Source organism: Hypomesus nipponensis, chromosome 1 (assembly GCF_054491055.1).
Source record: "Hypomesus nipponensis isolate SF chromosome 1, ASM5449105v1, whole genome shotgun sequence".
NCBI classification, from domain to species: Eukaryota; Metazoa; Chordata; class Actinopteri; order Osmeriformes; family Osmeridae; genus Hypomesus; species Hypomesus nipponensis.
This window is the reverse complement of record NC_140361.1, coordinates 7,285,713-7,311,223: the sequence shown is the minus strand read 5'-3', so window position 1 is coordinate 7,311,223 and position 25,511 is coordinate 7,285,713. Positions and strand designations below refer to the sequence as shown.

General features: G+C 46.5%; 2 protein-coding genes across 3 annotated transcripts; one reads left to right on the top strand and one right to left on the bottom strand.

Annotated features, from left to right (window-relative positions):
- Positions 1 to 165: 165 nt before the first annotated feature.
- purab (purine-rich element binding protein Ab) lies at positions 166 to 5,730 on the bottom strand. The gene is made up of 2 exons (XM_084673809.1): positions 4,623 to 5,730; positions 166 to 435 (listed from the first exon to the last, which is right to left on the bottom strand). Exon 1 carries the CDS (start codon positions 5,657 to 5,659, stop codon positions 4,817 to 4,819), a length of 843 nt encoding a protein of 280 aa, XP_084529935.1. The 5' UTR covers positions 5,660 to 5,730; the 3' UTR covers positions 166 to 435; positions 4,623 to 4,816.
- A 2,365-nt stretch (positions 5,731 to 8,095) lies between these two features.
- Positions 8,096 to 25,160, top strand: nrg2b (neuregulin 2b). Of its 2 annotated transcripts, XM_084699013.1 has the most exons (12): positions 8,096 to 8,504; positions 15,827 to 15,989; positions 16,186 to 16,304; positions 17,066 to 17,186; positions 19,186 to 19,244; positions 20,910 to 20,933; positions 22,952 to 23,054; positions 23,161 to 23,278; positions 23,433 to 23,560; positions 23,788 to 24,012; positions 24,271 to 24,454; positions 24,634 to 25,160. In XM_084699013.1, the coding sequence occupies exons 1-12, from the start codon at positions 8,096 to 8,098 to the stop codon at positions 25,090 to 25,092; spliced, it is 2,112 nt and encodes a 703-aa protein (XP_084555139.1). In that variant the 3' UTR covers positions 25,093 to 25,160. The 2 variants fall into 2 exon arrangements, with proteins under 2 accessions (XP_084555139.1, XP_084555140.1); XM_084699014.1 differs by lacking the exon at positions 20,910 to 20,933.
- Positions 25,161 to 25,511: the final 351 nt, after the last annotated feature.

The following is a 25,511-nucleotide window of genomic DNA, read 5'->3' as shown; positions in this document are numbered from 1 at the left end:
TCACATTTACACCTATAATTACTCCTTTAGATTGAACATTTGTAATGTTCTGAGCATTATCCCTCCACGCTACATTTAATATAGACATGTTACCTAAACACAATCATCTGTTACCTTTCGAGACTCCGTGGTCTAGTATTCAGACGCTATGACAAGACAAAAACATGAGGAATGACTTTTTATTGCAATTAGTCATTTTTCAGACGACAATAGGCTTTCCAACATTAAAACAACAAGGTACAAAACAGCACACAGTTTGCCATCAACAGAAATTTAATAAGGTAGTGAAAGTACATAAACATAAAGTAATGAAGTATACAGTAAGATGCAAGGTATGGTGACGTCAGGAAGTCAGTTGAGAAGATAGATGTTAAAGCCAAATTAAGCACCATCTTCATGGAGTCAGGAAAGGCCATAATTCAGTTAAGAAATACTCTAGAAAGGGGTGGGAGGAGTTAAACATGGTACAGGAGGATTGTTATCACAGTTTTCAGACATATTTTACCAACTAAAAATAACAATATTGGTGTAGCACTACTTTTATCATGCAATTTACTTTAGTAAACCTTCTGAAACACAGACAAAATATACTTCAATAAGAAGATGAACTCATCACATCTCTGTCCAGCAATAGTCACAAAGCCTGGAAAGTAATTTATACTCTTTGAATGTGAGATCCCTATCAAAAATAATATGCAGATTAAATTTTCTTAATATATCTAAAGTGCAAGTATTTATCCATTTTTATTCAATGCTTTCTGTAAGTATAAAATACAAAGGAAAAAAAACAGCAATGTTTTTCCTATTTATGTTATATTTTTCTGAAAGGAGGATCATCATATATAACAAACCATATATATATATACACACACACACACCACAGTTAAAATATTTTGAAAGGTACAACATATCTCATGTGGGGATGGTAATGGGCTTTGACCTAATGGTGACATGGGATATGTTCATTGTGTTCATTGTGCATTGACCCCTCCCCTATGACTATTAAATCTGTACACATCAGTTGCCTATGTAGTCTGCAAACACGATGGACTCGGTATCGGGTAGGATAATGTGCAAACAGAATGGTGTGGTGAGCTAGCAACGCTCATGATGAGTCATAGCGGTTTGTTCCAACCGGAGGCTGTGGTTGGCTCTGTCTGTGTGACTCTGAAGAGCCGATGAAATGCTGCAACACATCGAACACTGAACCCCAATAGTAAAAAAAAAAAAATAACTGAAACAGATTTGTAGGTCTCTAACACCTTGATAAGATAAAAATGGAAGGTAAATCTGTTCTGGAATTTTACAGTGACAGAGATAACCCCCCTCCCCCCAAGAGATTGGTTGAGGGGTTTAGTATGTTCATGCAGCTGTCACTGTGGTCAGAAATACACATTCCCACAGGTATAAACAGGTTAAAGAAGCACCTCTAGTAGGCCATAAATTCAAAACTCTTTCTTTTTCTCCTCAAACAGCAAACAGCTATTGAGCACTCCTACATACACTGAACTAGCCCTGCCGGAAAAGTTCAGTCACCGACTGTTTAGATAACAAGAGCGATGACCCCACCACCTGGACACCATATTGAGTCCCATTGATTACTGTGCAATGCAAGCAACATGGCCGCGTCATCCGCTTTGACTTGCAGGCCAGGTTCCGACCCGACAATGTGCACCACAACAGGCTGCGCTGTTGTGACGTAGAACTACTCCACTCCAGGACTGACCCATTAGCACCTTGTGAACTGCCAAAATAATACAGGAAAAAACCTTTTTCTTTAACTGTAAAATATATAAATGTGTGCGTATTGTAGAGCGAGGAATACAGATCTAGAAGGTGAGTTGTAGGATTTGATTTAGGCTCTCATTAGATTTTGGCTGTGAGAGTGAAAAATTAGTCTTAAATTTCCATGTATTTTTGTTTTTATGTCTCACATCAAAGGCCAAACTTTCATCAAACTTACATAGCTGAAATGGAAAAAGTTGTAAATGCTGGACTCTTCTTTTAAGGGGCCACAATGCTGAAGGCTTGGAGTTAAACTTGCAGCATGTCTTTAAAAAACTGACATGGTGAGATAACTGGGGCAGTGTTTAGGAATATTTCGTTTTCAAAAAAGTCAACACATAGAGCGTCTGTACTTCTTCAACAGTCTGGCATGGGGATAGGCTGTGTTGGTAGCCCTTGTAGTACCAGGTTTTATCTTGCTATTTCACTGACACGGAGGGCCTTTAGCCTCTACCACCTCCTGAGGGCTGGCACCACCAGACTGGGATAACACTGCCTGTTCTTTTCTTTTCCAAGCCTGCTAGGTGTCTCTATGAGCCAGGTTTCTCAATCTCTCTCTCTCTGGGGTTTTAGGTTAAGCTAATCTGTGCCCAGTCTGCCTGGGATGCTTTAAATAAAGCTGATAGTTAACCACCTGGCTGATTGATTGTTAATCAACGCTTTGAAATAATCCTCTAAACTAAACCTAACGCTAACTGGAGGAGTTTTGACCGGAGGATGTGATGGAGACCAGAGATGGGTCATTGACAGAACTAGACTGTCCCCAGACGGAGTCTGCAGTTTTGACCTCCCAAGAGGCTTATCTATGATAAGTTTTGTGTTTTCTACTCCTTAACCGGGATTTGGGAGAAGGTCAGCTGAACTTGGATCAGGGAGTAAGGGGTGACTTTACCTTATCACCAAATGTACATGTTCATCATTGTGTCACTGTGATGCAACAGGCTGTGAATGTAGCTGAACTTGAGTGACCAACAGGCAGCAAACCCATGCACCACAAGGTACTGGGTGTGCACCCTTCTTCCAAGCAACATTGTGGTTGGGCGATGGGATACGGGGTGGGGTGGCTGAGTGGATGGATGTCTGTACCGTGAAGAAATGTCGTCATGGTTAGTCCACATAGGGGAGACAGAGAACACCCGAGCTAGCCTACACTCAACAGACACAAGGGTGATCCCACTTGCACAGAAGTGACTGACAGGAACTCTCACTAGTCGGACATCTTTTCACTTGGAGTAGGTGCAGAGAAAGACTTCACATATCAGTAATATTAATGCAAGAATTATGCAGAGTTCAACCTCATCATGCTTTCAAATAGCGATCACATAAACATTTCTGTCTTTTTATGTCTGTACACATACAATGCCACGATTGGCACGTACAATATTGCACACTAGTATGAAACGTCCTCTGTGCCAGTGGTCGAGCCCACTGTGTGAGGGTTCAGGGCACCTCTATAGGACACTGTAATGTGGAGGAACTTTGAGAAAATCAAATAGACTGCAAAGTGAGGAATCCGAGCGGCGAGCCCCAGGAAGATCAGGGCCTGTAGCACCATAGAGAGATACTGCCTTGGCCTTGGGCCTACATCCACTAAGCTTCACACTGCATGGGGCTGGCTCTTATCAAGCGCATCCATTTAAACGTCCAACCTGTCTTGTTTATACATGGTATGTGCAAACCCCCTCTGTTAAGATGGACTATTCCATGCTCACATTTAGTGCTGCCACCTGCTGTCTTGGAGGCCATCCTTTCCTCACCTAATCAAGGGAAGACAGCTCAACTCCAGGAAGCCTCCCAGATTTTGGCTTTTTTTGGTGTTGTCAAAGATAGCACTACCATTAGAGGTAGCCTGGCCATTCAGCACTCGCAAATGAAAACATACGGTGGTCGAGGTCACCGACCATGTGAAACACGTAAACGAGTGGAGTGTATAAGGCACCAGGTTGTTCTGACGTCAGAGAGGATGCGCTTCGCGGCTCAACATGCAGCCGCACGCGCTGCGTCTTTTTTGTTTTGTTTTGTTTGTTATTTTACGCGCGCCTCGCGCTCCCACAGGTGAACATCTTTTGGTACCCCCCCCCCCCCCCCCCGCCCCAACCCCATTACCCCCCTCCCTCTCCCGAAATGAAAACTCACCCACAGAAAACGTGGGCATCTTATAAGGATTTAAATACAGCTGATTCACAAAATCATAATTAGTACATCTAAGTTAGCACTTTTTCATTTAACCATCGGTCCAAGTTTTGATGGACATGGTGCAGGGTTGATATTCAATAATGGAGATTAATTTATCTCATTTCTTGAAGCGCAAAAGTAGGCATATTAACCATGTGTCTTTCCATAATGTAGGCTATGACATGTTAAAAACGCTTTCATCACAACATTTTTTTTTTTTTTTACCAAATTAAAGACTACTTGGTCTACTGTCTTTAAAAAAGAGATATACTGTATAGCCTACGCATACTGGCAGGTGGTTACAGCCTGTGCGTTGCTGCAATTCATACACTTAAATGGAGAGCGCTTTCATTTTTATTCTGCGTACCTTAACTAGGCCCTAAATATCTGGTCTCAAATTTTGGTTTCGTTAACTCCGTAATATAGGCTATATTCTCTTTGTGCTGATGTCAAATGTTGGTTTACATAAAGACCGTCATTTTCCACATACCTTCTGATTTATATCTATTTGCACTTTGAAAAGATTTTTCGAAATAACTTTGACGTGTGCAAAATCTGAAGTTTCTTATAGAGATATAAACACTCTGTTCATTGTCATTTAAATCAAGTAGGAAACAGTTCATATGTTACAGTTCAAACAGTTACTGATAGCAGCGGCTTACTGTTAAAATGGTTGGGTGACATCCAGTATGAGCGAGGTTTGAATACTGCCAGTCTGTGTAGTGTGGAGATTGTGTCGGGGGTGATTCCCTTGGAATTCTTTCTTTCTATTTTACAGTAAAAGTCAGATTTTTAAGTCAGTTCTTGTTATGTATGCATTTTCTTTCTTCTCTTTTTTTTGCTTTAATCCTATCAGTCAATCATCCTCTCCTTCGTCGCCGTGCGGGCCTTCTGGTAGCATTTCGGATGCTCGTTTTTCTCTACTCCGCTCCTGAATCTTCCTCATCTCCTCCGCATATTTACAGAACGTGTTGCCGAATTTGGACCATACTTTGCACGGAACCGTGATGGAGTTCCGGTACGTAGGTTTCACCTCGCTGACCCGCATGAAGACTCCGTACTTATTGGAGCCCACGTCGAAGAAGAAACGCTTGTTGTCGACAGTCAAGGAGGTGCCTTCGGGTAGCTCTGCCGGTTCCTCGTCCACGCCGTAGTCATCGATGAGTTTGGCCAAAGCGTCGCGGAACTCAATGAGTCCCTGCGCTGGTAACGCGATGGTCTGGCCTTGTGCGCTTCCCAATCCGGGCCCCCGATTAACGGTCTGACGGATCCTAAGGAACCGCCCCCTCTGGTTCTCTTTCAGATCCATGTAATATTTCCGATTCTCTCGCACCAGAAATTCACTCTTGAGCGCCCGCCGGGGCTCGTCCTGCACAATGTCAGGGTTGCTTGGGCCCAGCTGGGCGTAATGTTCGATGAAATCCCCGAGATAATCGCGGAATTCAACGGCCACTGACATAGAGAGAGTGAGGCGGCTCTTATTTCCCCCAGCTCCGACCTCGGCTATCTTTAGGAAGCGGCCTTTCGCATTCTGCTTCACGTCTAGATAAAAGCGCTTGTTCTGAATGTCGACGCGCTTGGATGCGAGCTCCTCCGTGTCGTGCTGCAGTCGAGATGCTGCGCCCATCGTACCCGGAGGCAGCAAGCCAGGGCCTGCGGTGGGCCCTCCGTGGTCACTGCCACTGTCTCTGTCCGCCATGATGCTGCCTCCCTGCTTACCTTCCACCGTCTCCCTCTGCCTGCTGCAACCTCGACTGCCCGTCAAACCACTTCGCCTCTATCGCGAGAAAGGAACGAGTAGAAAAAATGAAAGTACTGTAGTTCATATTACTGTATGAAAAGGGTGCGTTCAAGACGATCACGGTTGCGCATATGTTATGCATAGTTTCACGGAATACATTCACACATAACGGCATTGTTCCCACTTTAAAAGACGCATATGACAGCATGACTAATTATGATTTTAGACTATGATTCATATTACTAAGCAGATGCTAAGCTATTACATTACTAAGCAGATGCGTCTAACATGTCTTTCTGGTGGATTTTCAGCACATTGGAAAGCCAAAGTTGACTGACGAACGACTGATTTATCAATGGATTCCCCCTAATGTAAAAAAAAAAAGCCTAAGCCCTAACCAGTGCACGTGCTGTGTTCTGAGGGCTTTGAGCACGTGAAATCAATCAGTAGCAGTTCCTCCGAGGGAGCATAAAGTAGTTCTTCAATTAACATTTGTCGAATCCTTTCAAATCTCTGTGAGGGGAAGTCGTTGGGTGGAGATGGGGGATGCTGAGCCGATAAATTGACTGACATTGATAGAATGGATGGGGGGTCCAGGTTAGTGACTTAGAGATGGACGGATTGTCTATCAATCGCCAAATCTTGAGATATTTTAGAGTATTGGATCATTAAATGTTGGTTCTGTAACCTATTATTTTGTTAGGTATGACAAACATTCAGCACCACAGACAGCGACCGGTATAGCGTGCGTGAATGATTCTTAACGTACACCACGTATTATCGTGCTCAAGATTTTTCCAAGTTTTCTCCATCAGACCCCAATCCTACACATCTAGATGCGTACAATCACCTCAATTCATTTAACAAATGTTGAGTTAAAGTATCTGTTCATTTCACACTGATCCTCACGATTCTGTCTGGGTTTCAGCACCGGGGACAGCGCACGCTTTCTGACCTCTGTGGAAGGGCGGGAGGTTCAGCAGCAACAGCGAAGGAGGGAATCGTGAATGAACGACTTGATTGATTGATGCATTTAAGGGGGAGGGGGTATAGGAAAATTGGCGAATAGAGGAGAATGGTGCCTCATGGCCACCGTAAGCTCAAGCATGTGCAGGCTCTCGTCACATGGGGGGGGGGGGGGGGGGGAGTTCAGTGAAGAAAAAAACATTAAGATGTATACCCTGTTGCTAGGGATATTTTGTCCCGTGCTTCCCCAGCCCCCCATTGTTCGAGATGGTCCTCACGTGTGCCAACATGCTGAGTGGTCGAAGCCACACACACGCAACAGCATTTAATCTTCAAACTCAACCTGCAAGACTTGCTGCCCGTGCAAAAGGTTATGCGGGTGTCTTTTATTAAGTGGGTGTTCCTAAAGGTGTCCTAAGTCTCCATTTGGAACAGTGGCCTCTGGTTGGACTGGCTCACCGTGTCCCAAAACTCACGGTTTTCCGTTCAGCTGAATCCATTCAGAGATTTTCGCAGCGTTAGTCATCAGCAACCATCCGCAGTGTAGCCTATAGTGTCTTTTACCAACTGACACTCGTGGACAACTCAGTGATTCAGTAGGATATACGCACTAGGGCTGGTCTGCTGTGTGCGCGGATTGTTCTATAACCGAACTGAGACTGCGAAGCTCTAATGGTCACATGTGGTTCTGCCTCCCGGCGGTTCAGTCAGTGGTCTGTTGGGTGTTGGGCGCGCGGCTGCTCCGGTCATTAGTGTGTTTGCGCAGGAAAGGCTAACGGACGCCAGTGTCCGGGCAGGTGATGTTTGCTCACGTAAGCCGCTCGCGTTTGAGGGGTGCAGGGGACGCGGCTGGAGGGAGCGCGCTGTTGCATCGCCTCACCGGATAACCGGATAGCAGCTATATTTTTCGTCTCCGTATTTTGGCAAAAAAGGAGTCGGTATTCTGTCTCTGAGACTGGACCATAGACCGACCTTGTGTGTGTGCGTATTAATGCTTTCGGTGCGCGGAATCTGAAAACCGTTCTGTTCTAGAGAGCCTATGCGCCCACCCATGCGATGACATTTGTTGTAGAGAGAGGATAGAGGCTTCATGCAGAACCTCTGGTTTCAACAAGAGGGTAATTTACGAGTCTTGTATTGCGTTTCAGGAAGAAAAAAACGGGTTGAAGGAGAATGCAGCAGCCAGAATTTTAACCATGCAGAACCGGGTCGTTTCCGGTTCTTAGGCTAGTGTGTCCCCATCTGAAATTGTATGGGGAAAGCGGCAGACACAGATGGCATGGACACTTACGCAAGGTCTGCCGCTCTGCCCTGCTATCGGAGCCTATTCGCAGTCTCCCACTTCAACCCCGCTCCGTCATCCGCGCCCCTCAGCCGCCCCAGCACTGCAGCAACGCGCCCATCGACCGCGGAGCCACGGCCGACGGCATGAGGCTTGATCCGGTGCATTTCTCCATGCTGGTCATCGGGGTCTCCTTCGCCTGCTACGCCCCGAGTCTCAATTCCCTCCAGGACCAGGCGTACCGATCCGCCGTGGTAATCGAGGGCGAGGTGCGCTCGTCACCGGAAAACGTCTCCCGGGAGCCGTACAGTGTGAATGTCAAAGTGCTGGACGTGTGGCCCGTGAACAGCGGCGGACTCGAGCGGGAGCAGCTCGTTACCGTCGGGGACTTCGGTTCCGAGGCCCCGTGCACCAATGTGGAGAAAGACCACAGGTATATCTTTTTCATGGACCCAACGGCTGAGCCGTTAGTATTCAAGGCATCGTTTGCTCCACTAGACGCCAGCGGAACGGACCTAAAGAAGGATGTAGAGAGCGTGTTGTGCGAGGACTGCGGTAAGTTTAGCTTTTATTGCCTGCTTTAGGGCCGCACACTAATGCTCTAGTGATGTAAGGAGCCTTCGTGAAAGTCCATTTCGGTGATGATCGACACGGTTCAATCCACCTTAACCTGGTCACACATGAAATGTCAAAGTGTGTGTCAATAAAACATTGTATTGGTAAGTTGACACGTATACACATCCTTTGATTAGGGTTGCTCTAAAAGCTTGCATGTAAATGTTATCTTTACCATGTGCTTCTTTAGTGTTCATTTGAGACGTATTTTGTCGTAACCTGAATGCAGTATTGTCTGAACCTGAGTGTCAGCAAGTAGCCTGGCCTGTGTGTGTTTGGAGAGAGAGAGAGAGAGAGAGAGAGAGAGAGAGAGAGAGAGAGAGAGAGAGAGAGAGAGAGAGAGAGAGAGAGAGAGAGAGAGAGAGAGAGAGAGAGAGAGAGAGAGAGAGCAAAGAATGAGAGGATGAGAAGATGTGGGAGGTATATGTGGGGAAATGGGCTAGGTCATTTTCAGTAAAACAGATAATCATCAGATGGCAGCTCCTTCAGATATCCAGCCCAGTCCAGTCACATGCACACTGGAGCACATGACAGAGAAAGGTAAACTGTCCCCCATTTTCCTGGACTCCAGCCACCCAAATATTTTGTCACACAGGTTACAGTTTAAGTATTATGAGCCACAGAGAAGCAAACAAGAGATTGAGGTTATCATAGATCTGAATGGGGAAGAGCACATACTTGACACACATTGGTTAGGATGTAGGGAGTCGTGCTTGAGTGAGCATAGTCTGTGTTGTCATAAGCAGCTTGTTTCACAACATTCTCTGCACTTTTGTAGTATTACCTGAACCTAGCGAGGGTATCAAACCTGTTGTGTATTTATTTGTTCACACAAGTGACATCACCTGGGCTTTTGAAACTGAGAGACGGAGTGGACAAACTCCTGACAAACTGTCTTTCCTCACATTGTGTATGTGTGTGTGTGTGTGTGTGTGTGTGTGTGTGTGTGTGTGTGTATGTGTGTGAGAGAGAGAGAAATAGAGAAATAGAGAGATTATCCAAAATCCCCTCTTCTGTAGCAATATAAACAGGAAGAAGAGGCAGAGTGTGTGCATCTGTGTGGCTAGCACTAGTCTGAGCCGGAGCCATTCCTCTGTAGCAGTCGTTGCTGTCCTTTCCAGTTGCTGTATTTCAGTTTTTGTTACTGATCTGTTACTCTTAGTCACCGTAAACTTTGCTGTCTCTCCGCCAAGATATCTGAGTCTGTGGCTCAACATGGTCCTCAATAACTGTACGAAAGTCCTAGCAACACATTGTATTCCACACCTGTATGTCTCAGTACTCATTCCAGACTGCCATTATCTGTAGCTGTTTTTGTGTTCGAGGAGGTGCTCCTGGTGGGCGCATACATACACACTTACAAACACACACACACACACACACAAGTGTAGAGGAGATGATTTGCAACCGTGCTTTTATAATGGGGTAGCCCTACCAGGTGTCACCCTGGGTAACCACAAAGAAGTCCTCCGAATCTAAATATTGCTCAAAACCTGCTCTCTCCTTTACTGGCTCACACACACATACACATACACACACGTATAGGTCAAAGCAATAGTAACTGATCACCTCATTGTGAAAAGTATAAAATATCATGGCCTCCGGGTAATTGTTTTATTTTGATCATCCTCTAAGTCTGTCTCTCTCTCTCTCTCTGTCCATCTATCTTCCTCAATCGTTTTTGCTCTCTCCCATTGAATGTACACTAATATTTGTCACTGAGTCATTACATTTTTTGCTGTCTATATATCTGTCATGTTCTCTGTTTTTATTTTCAGTCTCTGTCTCCTCTCTCTTCACCTCTCTAGTTGTCCTTGTCTCTGTCTCAGTAGAGTAGCATTACAGCTGAGCTACTGCCTCATGCAAGCACACACACACACACACACACACACACACACACACACATGCCACTGAACTACTGCTGCTCTGCTGCAAATGCCTCAGCATGCTGTCTTTAGCAGAGAGATCTGGGGCTTGTATAAATTATGCACACTGGATAACAGAAGGCTGAGGTTTCCTCCACACCGCTGTGTGTGTGTTTTCTGTCTCTCTAGGCAGAATGTATAGACCAGCTCTGTGGTGATTTGTAGTCGAAAGACATTATACTGATCCACTCCCTGCTTTAGTTACATTTACTGTGTGTGTGGGCGCACACAAGGAATAATTCTTGCCCTACTCTCCTGACCTTTTATATTTTTAACATCTTCTTTGTTATATTGTATTGATACAGGCATCATTATATTGATACACAGCTATGCTCTATATGTCATCGTCATCTTTGATTAACAGAGCCTTCTGGAACCATGCTGGCTTATGATTGGTTCCTAATGAACATGGACCTAAGTGTGTGTGTGTGTGTTTGTATGTGCATACATGTATGTGTCTGGGCTGGGGTGTGTTTGTGTTTGTGTGTGTAGCTGCCTTGAAGTAATTCTCCAGTCCCCTTCACCGCCACTCCAATCTGATGGTGCCATCACCATCTGTTGAACACAGCCTGGTACACATTAGGTCAAACATTAGGTTGCCAGATCGATTCCCGGCCGTGCCAAATGACGTTGTGTCCTTGGGAAAGGCACTTCACCCTACTTGCCTCGGGGGGAATGCCCCTGTACTTACTGTAAGTCGCTCTTGATAGGAGCGTCTGCTAAATGTAAATGTGTGTGTGGGCAGTAAGTGCTTGTTTGTGTGGGTGCATGAGAATGCATGTACCAGTATTTGTGGGTGTGTGCACACATGCTTATGTATGTGCATATGCATGTGTGTGTGAGAGAGAAGAGACACACACAGCTGGAGCCCTCCTTGCTGGTGAATAATGGATCCACCCTCACTGGGCTGGCCCCTCAGTGGCCACACTCAGACTGGTGTTTTAAAGGGGCCCGTGGTAGAGACATTTGTGAATGAGAGGAACTTTCGTGTGTGTTCTCCACCGCCTGTTTGCCCACAGCCAACACGGTCGCCGGGCTACTCCCCCCTCTTTATCTTTCTCCAGAGTTGTCCTGTTTCATACCTCATTTTTGTGACTATGGAGAGATAGTCTGTGTTTAGTTTGATGTATGACGTTGTTTAATCTTCAATCTAGTTCAATGTGGACAAGGGCTATACAGTATCAAGTGAATTATTATTGTTTGTGTTTATAATGGAATGGATTAGCCTTTTAGGATATTATAACATACACACATACAAAATCATACAATGTATTATATATTATTACCCAACCAAGAGAGATATTCTACTATGGATGTCTACTATGTGATTCTCTAAAAGGTAGATTCTGGAGTAGCCATCTCTTTTTATCTCAGAATCAACTTGTAGTTTCTCTGACTGACTGACAGACATACAAGCAGTGAGGTAGGGAAGCAAGCAGGCAGTAAGACCAAGGGATGGATAGCGGACGCCAGTGATCAATGCTTCAATCCTCTTATCTCTAAAATACTGTCTGTAACGCAGGTTTAGAATCCTGCAGTGAGAAGTATGTGTGAGGGAGGGTGAGAGAGAAGGAGGAAGGATGGATGAGAGAAGAGGGGAGAGGTGAGAGGGAGAAAGAGTGAGATAGAGAGAGAGAGAAAGAGAGGAGGATGGATGAGGCAGGAGGGGAGAGGTGAGAGAGAGAGAGAGAGAGAGAGAGAGAGAGAGAGAGAGAGAGAGAGAGAGGGGAGGGGAGGGTGGGATGGATAAGAGAAGAAGGAATATGTTAGAAAATAGGGGAATGGAGGCATTAGGAGGAGGAGGTGACAGAGAGAAAGTGAGGTGTGGAGGGAGGGAGGGGGCAGGGAAGGAGAGGAGGATGGGGGACACAGAGATGGAGGAGAGGTGGGAGGGGGGGAAGTCGTGCACAAGACTTCTAGCCTTGTCAGTGGATGGAGGGGGGGAGGAGGAAGGAGAGATGGAGAGAATAGCTTTTCCTCACTGCTCTGCCCGCAAGCGCTTCATCAACTATTCATCACCAACTCTTTCATATCCTCTCTCTCTCTTTCAGTCTCTCTCTCCTTCTTCCCCTCCTTCCTCCTCTCTCACTTCCTGTCTAACCCTCTCACTTCCTGTCTAACCCTCTGTCTATCTGTCTACCTCGTGCTACTTTGTCTTGCTCTCTCACAGACATGCTACCGTTCATCCTAACATGTAGCCTGGACCTCCCTTTCTTCCTCTCCTTTTGTTCCCCCCACACTATCATTTTCTTTCCTCTATTTTTGTCTATTGTCATCCCCCTTTCTCTTTCTCTTCTCCCTATCCCCATTCCTGCCCCCCCCCCCATTCTGCCCCTTCATTAAAAGCCCTGCTGTATATTTGAAGGGATGAGGGAGCTTATTTTGTACTATGAATGATGCCCCATGTGTACAGTACAGGCATTGTGTTTGTAAGTGTGTGTGTGCAGAACATCAGAGCAGACCCCATGGCTATCCCCGCTGCAAAACATGATAGACAATGCAACTGATGGACGAGACAAGGTCAAGATTGGTGACAAACAACAGTCGTGGGGGGGGGGGGGGGGTGCAAAGAGGGAGAGGAGAAAGTCTGTGATTTAGTGATGCACACTAACAATCATTCAGTCATGTCAAACACACATGGATGTTGCATGGATATTTCTCCCTCACAAACACAAACACACACACACACACACACACACTGGATCGGTTCGTTTAGCTGGTGTGAAAAGGTTAGCTGCTGTATGTGCTCTAGATGTAGGCCTCTTCTATCATTCAAGTTAAGGGCCGCAAATGCGCATCTCTGTCTCTATCTCCCTCTCACTCTTTCTCTCTCCATCCCTCTCTCTGTGTCTCCTCTCTCTCTGTCTCTCTCCATCCCTCTCTCTGTGTCTCCTCTCTCTCTGTCTCTCTCCATCCTTCTCTCTCTCCCCTTTTCTCCTCCACTGTGCCTCATGCTCCCTCCCTCTCCTCACTCGCTCTCTTTTCTCTCTTCTCTCTCTCTCTCCCTTTCTGGTTTCCATGGTGACAGCTGTGCGCTGCAGAAATCACACTGATCTGAGAATGAGATAGAGGTGCTTCTCTCTTTCATACATGAATGCGCGAACATATACGCGCACGTATGATCCCACCTTCTCCCTTCTTCACATACTAAGCCTCCCCTACATGAACCAGGAGCCAATGAAGGCTTTATGAACGCACCGTCGTCGCAACAAGGATGTACTAGGCATCACACCCCTGTCTAAATATACATGGGGGCCATATGTTCAGGCGTGACGCCCGCCGCCTGGCCCGTGTCACACAGCAGGGCTGTGAACACCACGTCATTGATTTTGTTTTCATACCGCTCTCTCTTATTGTTAGCAAGAGAAAAAAAACGGATCAATTTTGTTGATGCCTCTTCCTGGGTGAGAGAGGCAGGGAGGAGGGAGGGGAGCTGGGTGGGGGTGGGGGTGGTGAGCGTCAGCTGACCTTGAGAGAAGGACCCCTTGATGGAAGCCTTGGTAGCATCAGTCACGTCTGATTGGACGGCAAAGTGCCGGTCACGCCTGATTGGTCAGCCCGTGTTCTTTTCTGGCTGGGCCCTGCCCCAGTGTTCTAACAGCGGAATCTTCAGATCAGTGAGTGATATAAAAATCTTGGCTCAGCAAGTTTAGCTTCACACACACACACAAACGCATGCACACACACACGCGTGTGCGCACACACACACATTCTTTCTCTCATGGCTGCGTACACAGTTCTCTTTTTTCCCCTCTTTCACAAACATGCACACCCATCCAGGGTTAAACTGGTTGTGGCTTGCTTTGTGATACTCCTCTGTGGGATCTGTCTGTGATGCTCATTAAGCACACACACAGATTCAGTGCGCAATTAATAATTTCTGCGAATCCTTCCTGTTCATAGTCATTCATGTACTGAACAGACAAGCCAGTATTTGAAGAGGGAGAAGAAACCCAGTAATGCAGTATATGAAGCAATAGAACAGCAAGCAATTCAACACTTTCGAAATAGTTCCAGCATCTCCTAGAAGCGGATTGTGTGTGTAGGTGTATATGCGTGACTGTGTGTAAACTTGCACCTATGTGCTCCCCCTACACACCCTAGTACCCGGCCCTATGCAGCGTGTGGGCTAGTCTCTCCGCTAGAACATGCCGGTGTAGCTTCAGCTGCCTTGGCTGATGCAGTTCACTGTTCAGAGAGAAGCAGGCTCTCCAGAGACCTCCAGACAGGAGATACCAAAGCGGAGCGAGCGAGGGAGGGAGAAACATAGCACTCCACTGCTCTACATCCCAGCTCTACTACTGCAGAGAGGGTGGAGAGACCAGGACGACTACCATTTCTGTCTCTTCTAAAAACTCCTCTTAGAGTGGAAGTGTAGCTTTCTACACTGTAATCTGGGGTTGGACTGACCTACTGTGCTTGTGTGTATGCATGTGTGTGTGTACAGTATGTGTGCTTGTGTGTATGCATGTGTGTGTGTACAGTATGTGTGCTTGTGTGCATGCATGTGTGTGTGTACAGTATGTGTGCTTGTGTGTATGTTCTGTATGTGCGTGTATGTCCTGTGAATGTGTGCATGTGTGTGTGTGTGTGTTTGTGCCTGAAAAGAAGATGTATTGGTGGAGTTTTAGGCATTGTTGACTAATAACTTGAATTACTGGTTCCCAACCACATACACACCCACACACACACATTTACATTACATTTGCATTTATGCATCTAGCAGACGCTTTTATCCAAAGCAACTTCCAAGAGAGAGCTTTACAAAAGAGCATAGGTCACTGATCATAACAACGAGGTAGTCCCAAACATTGCAAGCAGCCAAAACATAAAGCATACATTGTGAAAAAACTAAACAAGTGCCAAAGGGAAGAACCCTAAGAGCATGCAGTTATACACATTATAAATTAAAACAACATGAACCACAAAAACTGCAAAACTGTACCTGTAGAAGAACAATCAACAGTAAAATATCTCACAGCGAGTACAAGAGTTAACTTTGTAATAACTAACCTGCAAGAGCAACAAGTCACTCAATAAGAGCCATTGTGATCCTGGAGGAAACTAACATCAGGTCCAATCAAGCATTCCTAAGTGCCGTTGTACTACCGGAATAAGTGCGTCTTGAGTCTTTTCTTGAAGGTGGGGAGACAGTCAGTGTCCCAGTGTCACACACAGAAAGACACAGATTTTCTTTCCTAAGCTTATTATATTTCATGCAAGCTTTGTATTTTTCTCTCTCCTTGCGTCCACATCTTCACTCTCTTTCTCTCTCTGTCTGTCTTTCTCACTCTCTCACACTTTATCTGTCCCCCCCCCCCCCTCCCCACCTTCCAGCGGCAGCCCCAAAGTTGCGGCCCATGCGGGGCCAGTCTCTGATCGAGGGAGAGCGGATGTATCTGAAATGTGAGGCGTCGGGCAACCCCAGTCCCTCTTTCCGCTGGTACAAAGATGGCAGAGAGCTCCAGAGGGGGAGGGACCTCAAAATCAAGACAAACAAGTAGGAACCTCCCACAGCCAATCACCACTGCATTTATTTCAGAATTCTTTTTTATTTTATTTTAATTTAAAAATGGTCCCTCTTTTTGTCTTTATTTGTTTCGTTCCCTGTCTTCCTGCTCCATCTTCTACGGCTTCTATCTTTCTACCTTTTTTTTCTCCCGTTGTCAATCTCTTTCTGTTCTCTCTATCTGAAGGAAAAACTCCAAAGTCCAGATCAGCCGTGTGCGGCTAGAAGACTCTGGGAACTACACGTGTGTGGTGGAGAACACGCTTGGCCAGGAGAACTTCACCAGCTACATCACCGTCCAGACCTGTGAGTTCACATACGACAGGGAGAGGAGCAGAGAGGACAGAGAGGAGAACAGAGCAGATCGTGCCAGCGAACACAAACACACACAGGCACACACACCGCATTATTTACGTGCAAAACATCAGCCGAAGTACAACAACTGCAGTGTGACCATAACTCCCCTGTCCCTTTTTCTCTCCATTTCTCTTTCTCTCTCCAACCACACTCTCTATCTCTCTTTCTCCCACTGACATCATCTCTCTATTTTGTTCTCTCACCCCTACGTTTCCTGTCTTAATCCTCGCCCTTCTCTCGTTCTTTCTCCCTCTCTCCCTCTGTAGTGACCACCACTGTGTCTCTGTCTCTCTCCCTCTGCAGTGATCACCACTGTGTCTCTGTCTCTCTCCCTCTATAGTGATCACCACTGTGTCTCTGTCTCTCTCCCTCTGCAGTGATCACCACTGTGTCTCTGTCTCCCTCCCTCTATAGTGATCACCACTGTGTCTCTGTCTCTCTCCCTCTGCAGTGATCACCACTGTGTCTCTGTCTCTCTCCCTCTGTGGTGACCACCACTGTGTCTCTGTCTCTCTCCCTCTATAGTGATCACCACTGTGTCTCTGTCTCCCTCCCTCTATAGTGACCACCACTGTGTCTCTGTCTCTCTCCCTCTATAGTGATCACCACTGTGTCTCTGTCTCCCTCCCTCTATAGTGATCACCACTGTGTCTCTGTCTCTCTGTCTCTATAGTAACCACCACTCTCCCTCTGTCTCTCTCCCTCTGCAGTGACCACCACTCTGTCTCCGGGCGTGAGCCACGCGCGGCGCTGTAACGACACAGAGAAGGCCTACTGCGTTAATGGGGGAGACTGTTACTTCCTACACGGTATTAACCAGCTCTCATGCAAGTAAGTGCACTCCCTCCTCTCTCCCTCTCTCACTGCCTTCTCCCTCCCTCGCTCACTCCTTTTCTCTCTCCCTCTCACTCCCTTTCCTTTCACCCTCCCTTGCTCTTGCCTTTCCCTGCCTGTGAACTCAGTGTGCTGTCTTGTTGGTTATTTTGATCTGGTTGACCTTTGAACTTGTGACTCAGCATCCAGTAGCCATGCTGACTTTGAGATTGCCAGTTGACTCAGTACCTTTCACCTGTATAAAACTCTCATCTCTTCATCCATCTATTTCTCTTATCAGTATTTTCTTTTTTTCTCTATATATGTTACCTTTAGTTCATAATTTTGCTCTTTCTGCCACACTTAAAATCTTGAAGTGTGCTTCCTCCAAATCATCCATGTTCTTTTTGTCCATGTTCTTTTTGTTGATCTTCATCCTTTTTTCACAAGATTTCTTGTGGTAGCGCTATATTTGTTTTCAGCCACTGGTTTGGGTTAAATTAATTTAAAACTACTCTGCAACGTTGAAACAAGATTGTAAGAAGTATTGCTCTCAAGCTGCAAGACAAAAGATTTGCACTGTGTTATGCTGTGAGCGAGTTTTCTGGAGTGTACTTTAACATACGTTTTGAATTAGTACATTTCCTATAGCAGAAAGCTAACCAGCATCAACAAAAAAATGTGTTTACTAATAAACACCATGGATGTGGCACCCATTAGTTCCAAGTTGCAGTGTGAAAACAAACTTCAAATGATCAAACCTTTATATCGTTGATATAAAATTCAATGTTGTGGATGTGGTAATTTACAGACAGATTCTCCTCCTAGGAGACATTGGACCAGCAGAACACGAGAGAAACAGAGCAATGACATTTCTTCTCATTTAAATGAGTGATGGTATAAAGGAGACGTGTTGTAGTCTCTCTCACCCTGGGGAGGAGTGAATGAGAAGGATCAGTTTGCTCCTGGTTGGCTCTTAGGGCTGAGAGGGAGATAAAGCGAAGAGATAGAGAGATAGAAAGAAAAACAGAAGGTTTAGTTGCACTGGCATGCATGGGCCCGTCTATCTTCTCCCTCCAATGTACCCCTCTCTCTCTCTCTCTCTCTCTCTCTCTCTCTCTCTCTCTCTCTCTCTCTCTCTCTCTCCCTCTCTCTCTCTCTCTCTCTCTCTCTCTCTCTCTCTATCTCTCTCTCTCTCTCTCCCTCTCTTTCTGTCTCTCTCTCCCTCTCTCTCTCTCTCTCTCTCTCTCTCCCTCTCCCTCTTTCTCTCCCTCTCTCCTCTCTCCTCTCTCTCTCCCTCTCTCTCCTCTCTCTCTCTGCTCTCCAGCACTATTTATAGATGCATGGGAAATTGCTGAGCAGGCTCTTCCAAGGCAGAGCTTCTGTTTTACGTAATTGATTCACACAGAAAAGTATTCTCTTTGGGTTGGGTATCTATATATATTTAGGGGGGTTATACAGGAACAATAGGGGTTGACATAGATTGTGTGGTAGTATTCGGCTAGGCATATATAGCTGTGCCTGTGGTGACAGTGCTGTTACAGTGTACTGCTGTAACACAGCTGCACAGTGGAGGGGTTATAATACACGGTGTGGTTATCGTCACTGTTCATCTCATGACTTGTGCCATTCAGTTCCATTTTGTTAACTTGTGATCCTAAAAGGGTTAGGATTCTCGTAGAGGTTCTCTCTCTGTGTCTCTATCACTCTGTAGTGGGGTTGTGTTCTGTTTTTTAATTCTGTTTCTCTGCTCTTTTGTGTCCCTTCCTTCCTCCCTCAATCCCTCTCAAATTATTTCCTCTCTTTTTGCCCTCCTTCCCCTTTACATGTACTCCTTTCTCTGTTTTTTACCTTTTACCTCCCTTCTCCTTCTCCTCTCAACCCCCTCTTCCCCTACGCCCACCATTTCTCCTTAAATCCTTCTCCTCCTACTACCCTCCCTCTGTCTCTCCCTCCATCTCTGCCCTCATTCTCTCTCTCCCTCCTTTTCCCCCTTGTGTCTTGTTTCCCTTATCAGGTGTCCAAATGACTATACAGGTGATCGCTGTCAAAACTCCGTCATGGCCGGTTTCTACAGTATGTCCATCTCCTCCTGTCCGTCTCCTCATTGGACACTGCATGCCGAGGGAGAGGGGGGGTTGTGTGTGTGTGTGTGTGTTCTGTATGTGTACAGGAGTGTGTGTTCACACTTGTGTCTTTGTGTTTGTTTGTACTCATGTCTTAATTAGACTGTGTGTGTGTGTCGGAGCGTCTATGTCTGTGTGTTGATGTATATATGTGTGTGTGTGTGTGCTTGCATGCCTTGGTGTCCTTCCATCTGTCGCCATCACTCTTTCAACCCCCTCCCCTTCCCTCCGTCCACCCCCTCCCCCCTCACACCTCGCTCCCCTCTGCTCTGCCCCCTGCCAGCAGGCTTCACAGAGGGAGGGGGGGTGGAAGGGGGGTGGGGACAGCAGCCCAGTACCCCCTCAACCCTACCGAACAAATGACAAAGCTGCATGTAGTGGAAATGAGAAATGACAGAATTCAACACACATAGAACTATTGGTGCATGCCCTCTCCATTTTTTACACAGTAAAGTCCGACGTGCAGCTTGGGGCGCTTGTATGCTTGGTATGCTTTTCTTTTCTTCCAGCACTAATCGTGATAAACAGAGACTTCTGCTGATAGCATAGCCACTACTGAACACGTCCATGTTTTGATCATCCATTTATCATAATGTGAAAGCTCTCTCTCTCTATCTAGCTATGTCTGAGTCGTTACTGTCATGTTGTGATGTTTTGCTTTCCATTTGCAACATACTGTATGCTTACCTGTGTTGCCTGGACACTATGCTTCAGCTCATGCTTGTATGATTGTTAGTGTGTTTCGTTCCGGGGACTTGAAAAGTAGACAGTGGCAACGGAACGTTTTAGGATGGTTTGGATCCGAATCAGGTTTGAGTCGAGTGAATTCCAATTGGCTTCAAGTAGACAACTGGAAACAAAAAAAATGCATCGAAATCCTGGTTGCAATTGGTCAAGAGTCTGTGACCTGTGAACTTTCCAGCTCTTCATAGTTCATAGATTCTTCAATGTCAAATTTGTATTCCTTGTTAGCATGTAAGCTAGAACAAATAAGACGTAGGAATGCAACACATTACAGTTAGCAAAAAGTGACATTCAGAAGTAGGCATTACACTGTATGTTAACATATTAACATGGGTATTATATATGATCCTATCTACAAGTGAAAAATGCTACTGTCTACAGTTGCTATGGCATCCTAAAACAATGACAGGACAGTTCCAGCAGTAACACAACAACCCCCTGGCATCGCTCTGCCAGCCTCATTTACTCGACTCGGTTTTTCTGTTTGAGAGTAACACACTGCTTTTTTGTATCTTTTAAAATGTGTTTTCTGTCTACTATCATTTACCCCAGAAATTAGGTCTAGTAAATACGGCAGTAAGTGATGTGGCTGTTTGTCTTTGTCTCTCCGTCTTTGCATGTTCTCCTGCCTGCTTCTCTCTCTTTCTCTTTCGTTTCTGGGGTCACAGAGCTGCAGCTGTCTGCATTGTCTGTCTGTTATTGGATGTGACACCTGTCAATCACCATGATGTCACCAATAGAGATTTTATAGTTCAAGCAAGTCTGTTTACCCATCTATTTCAGCCTATATAGTAGGTTCCACTGTGGACGTTCACTCTCTGAAACCTGTTTTTCCCTCTCTCCTCACCATATCAACTTTCTGCGTTGGCAGAGCATCTTGAAATTGAATTTATGGGTATGGAACAATTATTTTATTTTCATGTATTATAAGTTTAAAGTTTGCCAAGATCCTCTCACAGTCACACATTACTATATCATCTCCCTTTAAAACTCAATAACTCAATCTTTTGATCTGTCCCTTTCAGCCCACTAACATGCATTTATAACATACTGTATGTGTATCCCCTCTCTGCATGTATACTGTCTCTCAATCTGATTACGCCCCTAATATATATTGTTTGGATTACTGATGTTTTGCAATGAGGAACACATTCAAGAAATCTAAGAAAAGTTAGGAAACAAATTAAATATGTTAGTAAGACTAACAGGGCCGATAATAATTAAATTTTAATTAAATAATTGTGGTCGTGTGCACACGACTGTGTATTTAGCGTACATTGGCATCTGTAGCTTCCTCCATGGCCAATCAAAGCCCTTATAATGTTACCTGGAGAGTAACACAACATCCTTATTCCAGGTTGGATCCACTTCTTAATAGCCATAAACCTACACTTTAAAGTTGGGTCTTGTAGTCTTCCCATTGTTCCAATTCTATTACGTGTCTCTGACTGAGCAGCCATTCACCTCTCCCCAATCGCTATCAGTATCAGGGCCCTGTGACACACACACAATGCCAAGGCTAAAGCTCGCTGAGACTTGAAGGACCCAAATAGCCACTCTCTATAGCCCCCCCCCCCCCTCCACTCAACCACCCACTCTATTTTAGAACCCCCCTTCTCTTTTCTTCACCTTCTGCTCTTCTCCCAACGCCCTCGCCCGTTCTCTCTTCCTTCACTGTCTGCCAGTGTCGTCCTCCCACATCGTCCTCCCACGCCCTCACTCTGCCTTCCTTGTTTCTGTTCCTCCAGCCCTCGTTCCGTCTTCATGTTCTGTTCGTTTTTTCCTCGGCCATTGTGTCTTTTGTTGCCACAGCGTCTATGTATGTCTCATCGGGCCCGGAGCTGCCATCAGAATGTATTCACCAAGTCTCGCCACCACTGCTATCTACTACAGACCTAGGAGTCATTGCAACATCTGGGTCAAATAAAGGCCAATTTTCCATACTGCCAATTGAATGGGAAAATCTTCACCACCAAAAACCAAGCCAGATTGGTACTGCTGCAGGTTGGCATAGCCAAATACTCAAAACTCTTGGATGGTCAAATGCTATTTGATCTGAGCATATACTTTGTCCAAACCATCATTATAATGTCATAAACAACAACTCAACATTTATTTTGACGTAGGAGTGATTTGTCTATCTGACTAGGTCATTCGAGGCTGATTCCTTCATGACTGGAGCGATGGCGAGCTTCTTGAATCCCTCTCCCCTCAACCACGGTGTGCTGTCGCACTCCTGTGCCACGCTTCCCTCCTTCCACCACGCCCATCGTCTTTTCGACTCCATTGTACAAGCATGCCTTCAGGCCCCTATGACCTACTGTACATCCCATGGATACTGTGGTAGATGTGCTAGGGACAGCCCTGGAGAAAGGAACAGATCAGGCCTGGAGTCATAAACACTTGGAGAGGGAGCTTGTCATATCCTTCAGATACAATGTGATTAGTATTTAACCAAAACAACCCTCGTACATGAACTCACATGTTTACATGAAGGCAATAGGTTAAATGGCACTAGCATCCATATGTAGAAGATTGTATCCATAGAATTGAAGAGGCCTGTCCCATACCAGAGTGAAAGCCTGTCATCATATGCACTTGTGCAGATGTAAGGGGAATGGGTGGGTGTCAGCAATGTGCTGAAAACTCCAATTGGACTGGTACAATCGTGTAATGTCACATCAGTCCAATCCACTTTCATTCCCATGGGTGAAGGGAAGGGGGGGGGGGTTAGTTAGAGGTTGCCATAGGGTGAAACGGTGGGGCGTGGTTATAGCTCGGTACACAGGGACAGAGGAGGGCTTAACGTATTGCAGCTTAGGTTGAGTAGCGCTCACACACGTGTATGTGTGTGCCTATGTTTGCTTGGTGTCTGTGTGTGACTATGTGTGCGTGTGTGTTGTTTGTTCACAGAGGCGGAGGAACTGTACCAGAGACGGGTGCTGACCATCACGGGCATCTGTGTGGCTCTGCTAGTGGTGGGCATCGTCTGCGTGGTGGCCTACTGCAAAACCAAGTATGCACCGGAGACCAACTCAAACCCCTTCACAAGAAGACAGCTTGGCTCTCGATGACAAATCGACATTCTCTCCTTTGGTGTGTCTGTGCGTGTGTGTCCACAGGAAGCAGAGGAAGAAGATGCACAGCCACCTGCACCAGAACCAGTGTGTGGAACAGCCCAACCGGATGCTCGCCAATGGGCCTAACCACCCAGGCCCAGAGGAAATCCCCATGGTGGATGTGAGTCCTCACAGCAGACACACAGCCCCTGCACGGTCGAAAATGTTCTCGAAACATTTGGAACAGACAGAATCCTTTCAGTGCCACAAAGGTAAGCCTATGGACTACAAATCCCATCATTACCTCTCCTTTTCTGTGTGCGCGTGTGTGACAGTACATCTCTAAGAACGCGCCCACCACAGAGTGTGTAATTCGACACGGGGCAGAGGGAGCAGGCAACTACGCAGGCAGCCGAATGTCCACCAGGTCCCACCACTCCTCCACGGCCTCACACGCCTCCAGGTGCTCTAGCAACACACGCACACACGCACACAGACAGATAGATATATACTGTTTACAGTGCACACGCAAAAACATGTGAAACACATTCCCAAAGCAAATGCAACCACATTTGAAACCGCATTCATGAACTCAAGCATGAAGGGAAGGGAACTTAAGGGAAACCCATCTCTTTCTCATCCTTGTTTTCTCTGTGTGTTCGTCCGTCCATCCGTGCCCCTCCCCCACAGACACGAGGAGAGGACGTGGAGCATGGAGAGGACAGACAGCATGAACTCAGACTGCCAATCGGGGGCGCTGTCTTCGTCAGTAGGCACCAGTAAGTGCAGCAGCCCGGCCTGCATGGAGGCCCGGGCCTGGAGAGCTGCCCAGCAGGGGGGTCTGGAGGGGGCGGGGCCGGGCATGGCATACGGAGACTCCTACGACTCCCTCCGAGACTCACCTCACAGCGACAGGTAGGCCCGAGGATGTCTGTCCGGCAAGTTCTTTCTTGCCTGTCTTTTCTGTTTTGCCTCCTTTCTCTCTCTGACTGCATCTGGAGCATGCTCCTACACTGTTTTCCTTTCCTCTCTCTTTTTTTGTGTCTGTCGATGTGTCAAAGATTCAATAAGGATTGCCTACTTCTCAAGGGATAACCCCAGTGTTTGTATCCCTTGTGTGTACATTTTTGTACATGTATGTATCTGGTATGCCTGTGTGTGTGTGTGTGCCAGGTATGTGTCAGCCTTGACCACACCGGCCCGGCTATCTCCGGTGGAGTTCCACTACCCCCCGCTTCCTCCCCAAGTACCCACCTTCCAGATCACCTCCCCCAACACAGGCCACGCTCTCTCCCTCCCTCCTGCCGCTGCCGCCTACCACCGTGAGGACGACCAGCCCCTCCTGCGCTGCCCAGAGGTATACAACAAACACACACACACACATATACATAATGATGCTTTAACAGTGTACAAGTATTTTCTACATGACTTTACTCTGCTCAATGTACATAAATACAGATCATAATGTACAGTGCTCATGTGATGTGGCGCAGTGTGGGATTCCTGTCTCAGTCTATCCTGTCTGTCTTTCTACAGGACGGGCGACTCTACCGGCAGCCCCGTCGCCCCCGGCGACCCTACCTGGCGGACAGCACAGGGAGCCTACCGTCCAGCCCCTACCATCTCCCTGACGAAGAGGCCTACGAGACCACCCAGGAGTACGCTTCCTCTCGTGAGCCAATCAGGAGTCGCCGACGCCCACGCCGGAACCGCCTCAACGGACACGTCTCCCAGCGTGCAATGGGCCTACGGGACTACAGCTCCCAGAGCTTCAGCCAGTCCGAGGAGGAAGACGAGGAGGAAGAGGGTCACGGGGAGAGCACACCCTTCCTTAGTATGCAGAACATGAACATGGAGCCGTGTCCCGGTTACCGGTCGTCCTCCTCCGGGCCGGACTCACGGACTCACCGGGGACTGAGCCGCCCCAGTACCCGCAGCAACGGACAGAACCGAGGCTCCCAGCCACGCACCAAACCCGACAACACACCCCTTTAAGACCCTCCCACTCACCCCCACCTTCTCCTTTCCCCACTCCTGACTCCCCCCCCTTCCTCTCCCACACACCTGACCACTGACCTCGACCCCCCCCCCACACACACACACACACAAACAGTGGACTAGAGACCTGCACCTAGGAGAAATATTTTTATTTTGTATAACAAGACAGATATTCTAAACAAATGAAATATTTATTTTCATTTCAGCAAAAATTGTCTACTAGCGAACAGCAAAGACTTTTTTTATAGGGGGAAGAATATTTATATGTAAAGTTTTTGATTTACAGCATTATGAGAGTAAAACAAAGAGAGAGTATTACGTGCCAATTTTTTCACGAGTTAGATAATAGAATAATATTGTGGTGCCTTTTGCTGTATGCTGAAGCTGGAGGTCCCGTTGAGTTTTTGTAGCCTTTC